The sequence below is a fragment of the Anoplophora glabripennis genome, unplaced genomic scaffold (assembly GCF_000390285.2).
Source record: "Anoplophora glabripennis isolate ALB-LARVAE unplaced genomic scaffold, Agla_2.0 scaffold695, whole genome shotgun sequence".
In the NCBI taxonomy this organism is placed as follows: domain Eukaryota; kingdom Metazoa; phylum Arthropoda; class Insecta; order Coleoptera; family Cerambycidae; genus Anoplophora; species Anoplophora glabripennis.
In genome coordinates, this window is record NW_019416777.1 from 196,646 (window position 1) to 211,354 (window position 14,709).

Consider the following 14,709-nt stretch of genomic DNA (forward strand, 5'->3'; position numbering starts at 1 on the left):
CAGCGAGAAAAGAAGAAGTCATGCATCTTCATCAGTTCTGCGGTTCACATTAATAATAATTTACAATTCACAATAAATGGTTTGTATTTATCATTTTTATAATATAATTTATATAAACATTTTTATGAGCTATGCTGTTATTTCGTTATATCATAAAAAAAATCAGTAGTTTTGGGGAATTACTTGAAATTTTAAGTACTTGAAATACGACTACTTGGTTTAACTTGAAATTCGACCACTAAATATTACTTGACTTGATTTTCAAGTAATCCGAAACTGGAGTCTAGTTGTAAGTGATTACATTTTACTGAGAGAAAATAATATAAATGTTTGTAGAATGTAGAATTGAAGTTTAAGTTTCCATCAATTTATGAAGAGGGATGATGTCGTAGGGGACAAATGCTTTACAGTTATCTATGAAAACTTGAGCAAAAATATGACCTGCCCACCGTTAATACTTAAATAAAATTTATTTAAAATCACGTTTGCAGCAGAAACCATGTTGATGAAGGTGTGTAACAGTCCGGGTGCAAGCATTTCGAGGCCAAATTTTGGCCGCCGGCATATAGCAAATCCAGTCCCCAGTGGATTAGGGACAAGCATGGCCGACTATGTTTTTTTAATTGATTTCGCCACTTAATTTGAAAACGTTAGGAACCTGAAACATAAATGTAATACTGTTGCTTTTCGTGGAATAGGTACTAGTAAAAATACGTAATATTAGCTTCTGTTATTTCTTGCTTTTTTGAATGTTGTTTTTACATGAAAATTTTTCAAGGATTTTTTCCCGAAATGTGCAGTGCAATACATTAATTATATAAGCGAGAACGACTCTAAATATTATTTTTATAATACCTACCTTGTAGAATTAGTCCTTTAAGTTTATTTTTTTTTTCTTTACTCGGGGTTTTAGGTACGTCAGTATCAATTTATACTCTTATTTGCATATATTTCTACAAGGTGTTAGAAGTTTACTGCCTTAATTTTAACAGACGATAGAATACATTAAAATAAACAAAAAAAACCTTATATGACATGGGTCCTAAACTCGACCAACCCGAGAAAAAAATTATTAAAATCTCCAACTTGATGTACAAAAATTCGATTAATTAAAAAATATTGACATAACTGCGTGCATAGAATAGCAGAAAATACAATGTTTATCACTTTTCTGAACTTCTTTATGCTTAATTCTAAAAAATAATTAGCGTTGTAATAAATTTAAAATTCGATAAAATTCATATCGAGCAATGTGACAACGGCGCGGCGTAACGAGGTACTAAACTGTCAAGCAATACGCAATTCAGTAGGTATCTGGAATTGGACCGTGTCTGAGTGTTTATTGCGTACCACTACTTTCTTCAGGTGTTCTCCAGCGAGTGACGATGTGAATCTTTGGGTACTTTAATTACCTATTTTTCAAATTCATAATTAGATTAAAATTAGATTAAGTTTCTGTTTTAAGAGATTTATAATTACTAAAATTCGAGTTAAAATTTAAGCACAACACTATCTTCGTACTACAAAATCAATACATTTTATATTATTTATTTAAAAATTGGAAAATGATTGTCTTGAAATTTACTAAACGTTTCACAATAATAGTCTTTTACATTTTTTCCGTAGGAAAAGTCTGCCGCGTGTCGCGTGCAGGTTAAGCGCTGTTATCACGTTGTGATGAAACTATCCAATATTAATACTCGCTGTATTTTGAAAACTGTTAATTTTACGGCCCTGAAATATACAATGTTTTGTTCATATATGATTACTCTATCTCATGCTGAAGTAATGGCAGTCAAACTGCTTATACCCTGTATACTTTACGTTAATGTAGAATGTACCTACACAACAATTGCTTCTAAACTATCGATTGTTCGTCATTCATTTGTTATCAGTAGCGCCTAGTGAAAATTAAAGTGGTCATGTTTTGATAATAAAGTGTGGGATTAGTATTATTACTTAGGGGATGATTTCTAGGGCCACAAGGAATTTACAGGAAGAAAACATTTTCGAAGGTTTGCGAAATAAAAATTTTAAACTGAAGACGGCCAACTCTGGGATCTCGGAAATGCTTGCATATATCGTCGAAAAATGTTTATTTTCAGATTCAACTGATGTACCTACCTATGCAAGTGTTTTCTATTTTTCTCAGAATTTTCATTTTTTGCAGCATTATGAAGTTTGAAAAATAGAATGTTAGTGTCAAATTAAAATTTAAATAGGTATAAGTACAAAGAAAACTGAATTTTATTAAACACGAAAAACTATATACTTATCATGCACAACTCTCCAAATATTTCAGGGTTAACAACCTTTATTTTAATTTTCTATTTCGGAAATTCTGTTCCAATCAAAGTAAGACCACTTCAATTTTCACCAGCCGCAAGTGATTGTGTTAAATCTGAAAATTGTGTATGTTTAATTAATACAAATTAAATTTATTTAAATTGTAGATAAGACACCTATATATTTTTCATTTTAGATAACTATAATGCTGTAGTTAGGTTACTTTTTTCATATTGCAAAAATTTAAGTGTTTAAGACATATTTTATGTTTTCTGCAACTTTACTAGTAGAACTCTTTGCATCATTGACAGTTTAGAGACCTTTTCCTATCTAGCATTGAAAGCTCGGCCAGAGACAATATTTTAAAATCTTTACCTTCGCTAGTATCTATTATCGCTTGCAGGTTGTTTAATTTGATTTTCCATAACAAAGATAGGTGGGGATTGGAAGGCGAATTCCATAGGTGGAGATTGGAATACCTATAATTACAAAGATTTTTTATTCTTCATTGTAAATAATTTTCACATCATGATTTTTGTACTGGGTTCAGTGGAAGTATGACATCTTTATTGTAATGCTTTTATTAATAAGTTATGTTTGTAAATAACTCACAAGTAACTTGTACAAATTTGTTTCATAATTACCAACCCACTGTTTACTAAATGTATTGAGTGATTTTTCCTCTTTAGATTAAAAATGTGAGCACTTTTTTTCATAAAATTCAGAATTTAAGTATTTTAAAACAGTTCTTTAGTAAATGCTTTGGGAAAACGGAATATTTTAAGTAAACCATTTCTTGGGCTAGTACTTACTCTAGTATTATTTGAATATACATTTTTAATTTGGTCTATAAATTTGATAAGGTACTAGGTACTAAAACTGAACTATTTAAATATTTTCTTAGCTCATGAATTTCTATTAAAAAAAATGTATTTTTTTTTCATTCCATTGACGAAATATCGTTTTAAATACAGGAAAAAAAATCTCATCAAATTTCAGCTTTTAATTTTAATTTTAAGTACTCGCTATTTGATTTTAAAATTTTCCTTTTCATTTAATACGTAAACCTACAGTTTTTGTTTAATTATCCATATCTCAGCTGCATTTAACGTCATTTTATTGTCCACATGCGATAATTATAGAGGAATATTTGTTCTTTGAAAGTGCCTAAGTAGGATCTGTGTGACTTGAACGATTTCACTGCCAAAAAATCTTAAAGTTAATTTTTATCGATTTTAAAATTTTTCTCATAAATGATTAGAGTTACAGCAAATACGTAAATGACATTTTTATAGGAAATTAAATTTGCTATAAAATAGGTCCTCAATATCCAAGCATAGTACCTAATGATGCAGCTTCATGAGATATAAAAATTTTGATAAATATTAAAAAGGAGATATCTATTAGTTCATTACAGAAAAAATATTTTGCAAATATACACATACGCAACTCTTTTCGAGATGAGACTTCCACTTTCAATTTAGGACTTTTTTCGAAATATTTTCGTCTTGGAAGTACTTTATGTAGACCTAAAATCATCTAAAAAACGGGATAGGTCCCAAGTTTTATTATCAAGATATGACCAATTAATTTTTCACCAGTTGCCACTGGATAATGTAGTAAACTAATTGAATAATGTAAAAATTCTCCAAAAATAAGATAACGTTAGAATTTGTATAAAAAAATCTGTTGTTTTATTTTTTGTTCACTTCATATTTCCTCAAATAGGTAGTTATTAATTTTAGACAGGTGCCTATCCCAAATTCTTACTTTTTAAATTGTTTGTTTACCGAAAAGAATATGTTTTAGTCGAAAATACAATTATACGAGAACAATTACTATTTAATTAAGGAAACATATTTGTACCTAATAAAGATAATTTATTTTAAATTAGAAATATAAAAGTACGAGTATGAAAAAGTAGTATAACTTTTTCCGTCTCCAATATTGCGGATATAAACTGTTTTTGAACTACTTTTAAATAAAAAATTCTTAATACACACATCCAATATAACAATAGATAACTGATAAGTAATGTGTTTTTTTCCATTAAGTGGCCCTATATATTTTTAATGCTGATTAGACACACACGCGGTGATGTACTTTTTTTTCTCATTCATTTACAATATGTAGATCCTGAAAACCAGATATTTTAATGGTCAGTGTTCACACGTTACATCTTTTGCTGAATTTTGATTTCGTCGACAGGTACAAAATTCTGAGCGCACGCACATTGTGTACGTAAATAGTGAATATATCTAGGACCATTGCTATTCTTACCTTGTTTTGAATCACATCCACGATCACGTAAATGAGAAGTACGATCTCCTGCTCGTCGGATCCCATAAGGGGCCCTTGGAGACCCGCTGTGGCCACATACAGGATACATATATGGTGGGGCCCTATCATGTTCAAGCCCTTAATGCTCATTTGCGAAGGATATTGCCGAGAACGCGAACTAGAACCACATATTTACGATTAAATTATAAACAATCCGACATTTTGCCACGTGACACCTGTTGAACACGAATAGGTGAAATCCGTTGGTTCAGAACGGTAAATATAAATACGTTTTATGGAGTTTCTGAGTTCTTACAGTGCTTAGAAATAAATATTGCCGGTATATATGCCTTTATATTTTAAAATCACAGTATTTGCTTAACTTAACCTAAGTTTTTTCAGTTCGAGGACACACGGATTAACAATAAATATCACAACAACAAGTATGACTATGGGATATATAAAGCTGGAGTATTTTTGCGTAAATCTAATGTCTTATCGGGCGCGAAGTAAAAAAAAACGGGAATATCGAGGAGTACCTTAACGTTTCTTTTAATATCAACACAAAATCGTCACAGAATGTGGCTACAAAACACAGAAAACCATTCACTGTCACCAAACACAAATATCGAGGCGGCGTTGCACTTTTCTGTAAATTTCGTTCTAAATCAACAGGTATCCGTAATTCGCGACGTGAACAATCGAGAATCTCGTCAATTGTATGATAACGTTCACAGCCTTCTTCACATTTGACAAGTAACTGTCTTAGTTTATAAGTTTTCGAGTAATTTTGCTGGACAGGTATCTGGTAGCCTCAATTTCCCGTGTACGTGCGATGGGGCCGCGTATACTGGTTTACCTGAGCGGGCCAATGGGAGGGGTATGTATGTACAGTCTAACGCAAGGTAACTGTACCTATCCGAGCCGCATATTCTGAAGTTATATAATTAGACAACTTTATACGGTTGCCGCATGTTACTTCTTTTTATTTACTTCAATCCAAGAGTCATTCAAGAAGATTCCACTCCATGTGTGATGTGTTGTATGAAACAGTCATAAAAGTCATACACAGCCGTTCGTAGTTGGTGTTGCTGTGGAATTTACTCGGAAAACTAACCTAAAAATTCTGGCTTCCATTATTTCCATATCGAGAATTATTTAAGTCAGCTTATATCAGAGTTTATAGTTTTTAGTCAGAGTTTATATCAGCAGGGGTGATGGAAATTTGTCTTGAAAATTCATCAGTGTCATCACGTTGAATAGAAACCATGATTCTACATAAATCGTTGGTTGAAGTTTAATGTTTATTTAGTTTATCTAAAAACGTAATGCTTTTTATCACAGCTGTTTTTAAATGAAAACTGATTAAGTACTTGGTAACACAGAAAGTGCGTAGAGTTATAAACTTAGAGATATAGTTTTCTTTGTCCCATTTGGATATTTATGGATATTTCATACTGTAAAGAAAAAACATTTAAAACAACCCCTTGTGCCAGAATGATCCCCCAAAAGGTTTATTTTATAAATTTAGCTATGCCTATCTATCAATATCTGACACGTAAAGTTAAAATTTTGAAAACCCTTCCAGTTTTTGTTTTTAAAACTGAATATCAAAATGACGTGAAATATGAGTTTATTTTTCTATTTTCTATAGAATTCAATACTTACTTTATAATTACTAACCTCACTGTTACGAATCAACGAACATTTATTAGAATTGAGAGAATAAATCAGAAGTACATTATCCCATCCAATGGCACAGTTTAGTTAGTTTCCTTATTTTTAAAATGGTCAGTTTTTGAAAATGATAACTAAATTTCGAACAGAATTTACGAAATAAAAAATTTAAATAGGTGTTACCGATCCTAACATCTCGAAGACGGTTGCACATAGTTGTGTACATATTTTTTTATAATATAATGAACTGATAGATGAAAGCAGCATTTTTTTTTGAATTTGTCAATTAAATTTTCTTCGTAATTGGAACTAAGTTTTTAAATTTTAATTTGAGATTAATGTTCTATTTTTCCAACTTTATGATGTGATAACTTATGAAAAATTAAATTTTTTAGAAAGTTAGAAAAAACGTCCGTTTACATCTATCAGTTGATTAGGAACAAATATTCACTGCAGAAATTCGACCATTTTCTAATTGATTTCTTAAAATTATTCGTAATCTCATTCTCACTCATTGGTGGTAAATGAGGATAAATCTCATTAAACACCCTGCAAGTCCTATTTATTATCTTGTCTTGTTCTCCAGGAATAAATAATAAATTTAGAATGTCAGCATTTGAATAAATGTTTTCCATTCTTTAACAATAAATAATACTTAAATAAACATTCACTTTATGTGTTAAATTTACAACAATAAACTGGTGCTTGTTTTGAAGTTCCACTAAAAATTTCACAGCCATCCTCGCAAGAAATTATGCGATATCCGTTGACTGCACGAAAATCTGCAAATATCTTAAAAACCAGGAGAGATAGGTATAGGGAACCATCATACCATTCGAAAGAGAACAAAATTATTCATCAAGTTGCGCAAAATTATACAGGGTGTTCCATAAAAAAAAAGACGTTAAGATGGTTTAAAGTTGATTAAATTCGTCATTAAATTTCTACCACCCTGTATGAAATTAATTCATTTTGAAATTATGGCCGGCAAGTTTAGAGTTTTAGTTATGTCCCCTATAAATTTTATCTCTCTAAATTTATTATTGTAAAATATGTACACATCTTTTTGAATTTGGGCAGTGTTTTAATTTTTATTGAAAAAAAATTAAATTTATCAAAAACGGTTAACTTTAAGAATAGGAAACCTTTATGAAAGTTCACCTAAAAATTGACGTAGTATCTAAAATTGCAATGATATACAGGGTGTTCCATTTAAAATAAAGAAGATGACGTCAACTTCCAGTATAACCGGAAGCGTTAGGTGGACGCCATTATTTTAGTTGAGAAGGGCATGCTCGAAAATACTATTGCCCAAATTTTCAAAATTGAAGTCGAAGTAGTCTTTGAAATATGTCTAATGTCTCGTCACCGTAGGACACCCTATATATGCACCTTTTTTCGAGATCCTAGGATCGGCAACCATGAAATAAATTTTTTATTTCGCATTGTTCGGAAATTTTATTTTTATGAAGTTGCCTTTTTGGGCATAAAAAAAGTTTTAGCTCCGCGCTTTACTATCAAAATTTGGTGGTTAAAATGGTGAAAGACCTGATGATTGATGTCATGCATTTTCATAAACTTTGGATTTCTTAAGTTCTTTTATTAATATAATCCTGACATTTTCAAGATTTAATAAGTGCAGATCTCGAAATATTGGCAATATAATGTTTATTACATTTGAATGTTCGGTAACTATACCACAAATGCAATGTTTTTAATATTTAACTTTCGGTTCAATTTAACATAAATTACCTCTTCTTTATAATTTTTTAGATAAATATTGAGTGTGTGGAATTGTTATTGTCTGCGAATTATTTTATTAGGTACTAATTATTCAATAATACATTTTTAATGAATTTTACTAATTTTTTATAATTTCATCTTCAGAAAAAATCAGTTTTATTGTCATATAAACATCGTAAAAATGCCGACTACATAATTCCGTCTTTCATCTCTGTTGGATTGCTCCAAATATCATTTTATGATTTCCAGAATAATGTTTATATACTTATCCATTTTGTTCAAATTCAATAAGTAGATAAACCAAAAATGGAACAGATAACCACGAATTTATTGGGAACGGAAGTGATTTAATCCAAACATATTATTTCAAAATTAGGACCATTGGAGAGGGCATGAATCACATCAAAAATATTATCTGCAATTCTTGACTGTCCTAGAATGGAACTTGTACAAAGTTAATTATTAAATTACAACTTCTAATCCTTCGTTATTCATTAGGTGTCGAGAGTTCTTTTCGGTAATTAAAGGACAACGAAACCTTTTATGCAATTCTTTCACTTTGATTCTCTTGTTATTATTATTAATAATTAAAATCCATAATGGAATGTTGCTACCCTTGCAGATATTAACAGAAAATGGAAAAATGTGTCGAAAATTTTGCCCTCTATTATTTTATTTGTGTATGAAATGTTGTTTAACTGAAAACTAAAGAATATCTAAAACTGAACTATGCTTTAATTGCTCCATCTATTAATAGGAAGTTCAACTAAAATCTCATACCACTGTCCTCCTTTTTAGGGAAACTGCTTATATGGTAGTTTACTCCTAATAATTTTATTAAAATGTTATTTTATATATATTCCAAATATATGTTGCATATGTAACAACAAAATTTTCAAAATCAAAATGGAGTGGAGAATTAATTAGTCAATAAACTAATTTACAGTTATTGCTATGAATGAATGACATTTTTGCTGAGCTCGTAATCAAACACGTCTTTTAAAATCCTCACAAACATTTCAGGCATAATGTCCCTGATAGTTTGTCCTCGATTTACAAATCTAATTATAGTGAGGGGCAAAGTTTTTTTATATGTATAACCCCATAAGAAAAAGTAAGACTTTGTTAGATTGGGAGATCTAGCTAGTTAAGGGTCTTTATCCTACCCATTTATGTAGAAAATGTTTACATTTTTTTACAAATGTTTACATACTTAATATTTTGGACTAGGAACATGCCATTATGTAGCATATATTTTTTTACTGTGTCATATGTAACAACGGGGTTTCCAGTTAAAAGGATCAAGTTCCATAATTCAAAATTTGAAACTCTAAATGTCCCCTAACGGCTAGGGCAGGTTCTGTCATGCTTGAACGAATGACTGTCTTATTGTTCATTAGTCCAGACGCTATCTGTTTCAAAAAGCCATATTTGGGTGAATCGTATATCCACGGAGATTTTTGGCTTTTTGGCTTTCAAATATCACTTGAAATGAAAATTTTTCTATGCGCATAAAAAAAAACGTGGGCTTAACTTTTGGCGGCACAATATGTTAAAAAAATTCGAAAAATTTAATATTTTTCTTCCTATTTAATTATGTATCTCTTCAAGAGTTGATTTTAGGCGAAAACGGAAGAGAAAAAAAATTTTTTACAAAACATGACTACATAGTTACAAATCGAATGAATCACGATTATGATGGTAAAAATCGAAAAAATCGCAAAAATGAGGTTAAAAAACTACTTTTTAGGGAATTTTTTTGGGGTATTTAAATTGGATATAGGACCTTTATACTTGGCTCAAAAAAACTTCATGTTATGCAGAATTATCACACCAAATTTCATCAAAATCGGTTCGATAGATTTTGCATAATAATTTTGCAATCCAGATTTTGAAAAAAAATTTGCAAATTTTCAAAATTTTGCACAGCAAAAACCAAGGCCCTTAGATACTTGAAAATTTAATCACATATAGAAGGGCTCTCAAGCTTTCAAACTTTTTTTGAAAAATTCGAATCCGTCAATTAGGAGAGCTCTGGCGCTTGTTTAAACATTGGTCGAATTTTTGTACTTATAAACAATTAGAACTTTGTGAATATTCAATCAAATCAAATTTTTTAAAGCAGGTTTTAAAAGTTCTTGGAAAGACGCTTCTTTAAAAAAAAAAAAAGGAACGATTGATCAATTAGTTACGTAGTTATAGCCGATTCAATTTCGAGCAGGCCGAAGCGGCCGCGCTCTCTGCTTCCCCCACCACCACCACCCGTACGATTTTATTGAATTTCTCGCTTGCATAAATAACTTTAAACACGTTTTAAAGTAGGTTGCCAATGAAGAAAAGTATTGTAATCTTAGACCTGGTAAGTACTCGGAATACCAAAGGTATTTTTCGAAAAATTAGCCCGGATGTCCCAGTACATTTAGTGTAAATGACGGCTATAACTACGTAACTAATTGATCAATCGATCTGTTTTTTTTTAAAGAAGCGTCTTTCCAAGAACTTTTAAAACCTGCTTTAAAAAATTTGATTTGATTGAATATTCACAAAGTTCTAATTGTTTATAAGTACAAAAATTCGACCAATGTTTAAACAAGCGCCAGAGCTCTCCTAATTGACGGATTCGAATTTTTCAAAAAAAGTTTGAAAGCTTGAGAGCCCTTCTATATGTGATTAAATTTTCAAGTATCTAAGGGCCTTGGTTTTTGCTGTGCAAAATTTTGAAAATTTGCAATTTTTTTTTCAAAATCTGGATTGCAAAATTATTATGCAAAATCTATCGAACCGATTTTGATGAAATTTGGTGTGATGATTCTACATAACATGAAGTTTTCTTGAGCCAAGTATAAAGGTCCTACACCCAATTTAAATACACCAAAAAAATTCCCTAAAAAGTATTGTTTTTTAACCCCATTTTTGTGATTTTTTCGATTTTTACCATAATAATCATGATTCATTCGATTTGTAACTAGTCATGTTTTGTAAAAAATTTAATTACAAACATTTTTTTCCTCTTCCATTTTCGCCTAAAATCAACTCTTGAAAAGATACATAATTAAATAGGAAGAAAAATATGACATTTTTCGAATTTTTTTAACATATTGTGCCGCCAAAAGTTAAGCCCTCGTTTTTTTTTATGCGCATAGAAAAATTTTCATTTCTGGTGATATTTGAAAGCCAAAAAGCCAAAAATCTCCGTGGATATACGATTCACCGAAACCAAAACCGCCTAGTCTACATGTCGTTTCTAAAATTTTATATATTTTTGAGGATGCTGTAAACGTCAATTTATAAAAAAAAATATGAAACGGTGGACCCAATCTCTGTTTATATATCTGTTTATCAATGTGGGCCGTAAAATCAATGAGAATTTAAAAAATAAAGATAGGTAACGCTTAGAAAAAATGGGATAAATTTTATAATCGAAACTGGTTTTAGAATATGGAAACTTTTTTGTATTATTGATGTTACCAGAGCTATGGAAGAATCCGCCTTACGAGAAACACCCTGTGCACGTGTAGAACAAATTTATTTGTTAGTTAGGAATGGTACCACTGACCTATCTCAGTGAATGATTAATGTAGAAAGAAATATGTCTTAAATGTTAATAGACTGCGTGTTTGTACAACCCTTCGCAGTAAATTGCTGTAAAATATGCAACATTCGTATGCGTTTTGATAGTTAGAATGGGTAACCTTCGAAACTATGCAGGTACCTGCACTTTATAGACCGACTGACATAAGGTGTGTCCGTCTAGAAAAGTACTGGCATAAACTCTGATATTGCATCTACATATAAAACTTTTTAAAGTCGGTGTCAGTATTTATAATTTATGCATGCATTGGTGAAGTTTAAACTACAAGGGTGGATCAGATATAAACCTAAATTTTATTTTACAGTTCGGAGGAACTACAGTACAGATATGTTGTACTAGAAGATCGAAAAGGTGTATATTACATTTAGTCTCCTTCCTAAAACTCTTACAAAAGTATTCTATAAGTCAGTAGCACATTGGACGCTATTTCAGCATCTATTGCACAACGTATCACAAAACTTCAGGCTAAAGAATATGCTAAATATACTAATATTTTTAGGAGATCTCAAGTGTCTTTTATTCTTACATATTTTCTTAACTGTTAATAGTTAGGTTTGGGGCACTGTCCTATATATCCTTTATATTCTGGTGATTGAAGGTGCAAGGAATGACAGTATAAAAATCTTCATAGGACTTAAGAAAAAACATAACCAATGCAAAGCCATGCCAAATGCTAAGGAGACATACAATCCGTATGATATTTGTGGACATAGAATTCCAAGAAGACCTCTGCGCCACTTTCTTGGAATTAACCGCATTCGACACACTAGGTAGAAATAAATTGGCGGCGTGGCGTTCATCGTAACAGCTTGTAGTGCATACTGAAGGCGTGTTTCTTCGGTTTTTTCTTGGAATTCTATCGCAACAAATATCGTACGGACTGTAAGTTTTCTAAAGACATGCTGCTTCTGTGCAAGCTTATTTTTATTTAGGAATTATATTAAACTTAAAATATTGCGTTAAAATTTTCGACCGGTCTTCAGTTATTTGCTAATTTATGTACCTTTTCAAATTAAAAAAAAAAAAAACTGTAAAGCGAAATGAAAATGTAATTTTGAAGAATTATTTTTGGGATATTTTGCCACCTCTGGAAAAATTTAAAAATTAGTGAAATAATGCGGAATTAAACAACTTTAATTGCCCATAAAAAAGTCGTTAATGATTTCATGAGAAATGACCATTCAAAAATATCATAAATAGGCATATCATCAAAAGGGCACTTCCGTAGATTCATTAAGACTCTCTGTGTACATAAAAAATAATCATCCAAATGCATGCTCACTAAAATTTGGTGAGGATATTCCGTACTAGTGGCCTTTCACGGTTTGTACGATGGTTTTTTAGGTTGTTACAGTACGGTCTATCTACGTCAGAGGTCCCCAAACTTTTTTGTCTCATAGACCACGTGCCAATTTTTTCTGTTTTGGATAGACCTCCGCATTTCTAATATTAAATTGTTACAAATTCATCAACTTCAAATGTGTTTTTGAGAGCTGACACAGTGCAAGTTTTTACAAGTTACAAGTGTTGCGACCACAAAGCGAATGGCTTACTGCACAATTTTATGAAATACTTAATTAATAATAATAAATAAAATAATTGATTACTAGGAAAATTATAATAATTCTTAAACAGTTTTGATATATGAGAAAATAATATGTTAAATTTCAATAACAAATTTGAAGACAGCAGCATTAAATAAAAATCATTGATTGATTTAACCAGTCGATGATGAATGATCCTATCGTCGATTTTCCCACGATTGCAGGTATAAAGTTGTCAAAATCTGGCTCCAAATCTTCATCATGTCTCATAAACAATTATATTTTCAAAATTTTTACTTCATAGGTACATACTATCTGTGTTATTTGAATTATTCAATTTATGGAACGACAAACCATGACCTGCTTAAATGGAATCAATTCTCGTAGATCCCCATTTACATCTCATGCACCCCCAATTTTTGTTTTCGCTAACATGGACCGCTTCAGTTCCGAGTCGACCTCTAGACCACTTTGGGAATCATTGATCTACGTGGTCACCGCCATTTACAGGCTTACATTGCACTTTTTTAGCCTCAGCTAGGAATCTTTGACTTGCCCTTGTTGTTTTCGGACTAGGCTCTATGGGGTCGGACTTGCTATCAAAACCCCTATATCGCCCTGATTCGGTTCTTGTGTCGGTAATGCTGTTTTGAATGGAATCGCTCATCGGATAATGGTGGTCCACTTACACGTTTCGTGGTGGTATCTGTAACTAGTCGGGTCCAGTGCCTTTATTCACTGTTCGTATCTTCAATGGTGATTCATGATTGCAATGATTTGATTCAATTTGTCAGAAGCTTGTTTGCAATCTGTTTATGTTATTTTATTAGATTTAATCTAGGTAGCCAAGTGAAAATTTAAGATAAGGCAGACTATTTTTTCCTGCCAGGGCAGTGCGATGTTAAGAACAGAAGTATCGGTATTCCATATTTATATTAAATCTGTCTTCTAGGTAGTGTAAACATTTTGCAATACAGGGGAAGAATTTTTTTAAGTAGAGTAACGCCCTGGCTGCGTATGAATATATTTCCACAAATTCTTTGACAGGTTCTATTATAATTTTTATAAATGAATTTGATGAAAATTCCACATTTCTTGTTGTGCTTGCGGCCCCCGATATTTCTGAAAATTCCTTGGGAAAAATGTTTTAAAATAATAAGTCATATGTTCTTCATAATTAATATTCTTTATAATTAATTAAAAAAGTTTAGGGTAAGTATCACACACAGGCAGAAGTAAGGTTTTTATGATATTCCTACTATGGACGACAAACGAAAGAACCTAAAATATAAAACTACGAATTGTTTTGTTTCAGCAAGAACCGATTGCTCAAGAATATATTACAATATTTAACCTTAGTGTCAGCCTTTTATAAAATGTTACGCAGTTAAGGTCTTCAAATCTGAACTTTTTGCAATTCAGAATGAGAATAATTTTGTGAAGTAACTTCACTTCTTCTAACTTGCTGTCCTACTGCTCCTAGGTATATTTGTAGTTCTTTACTTTATTTTATTCATTTGTTATTATTTTTTTAATCACCTTTACAAATATGTGTCAAGGAATGGGAGCAACATTCAAATTTAATTT

The 14,709-nt window shown here is 31.1% G+C and overlaps 1 protein-coding gene across 2 annotated transcripts in view; it reads right to left on the minus strand.

Annotated features, from left to right (window-relative positions):
• LOC108913484 (RNA-binding protein fusilli) overlaps positions 1–5,453 on the minus strand; it is a 150,659-nt gene extending 145,206 nt beyond the window's left edge. The window contains exon 1 of one of the 2 annotated variants that reach the window (XM_018719038.2): positions 4,567–5,445. In XM_018719038.2, coding sequence (XP_018574554.1) covers positions 4,567–4,716 — 150 coding nt within the window. In that variant the 5' untranslated portion in view covers positions 4,717–5,445. Of the gene's footprint in view, positions 1–4,566 lie in introns of both variants that reach the window. The other variant, XM_018719037.1, reaches the window with a different exon arrangement.
• Between the last annotated feature and the right edge of the window lie 9,256 nt (positions 5,454–14,709).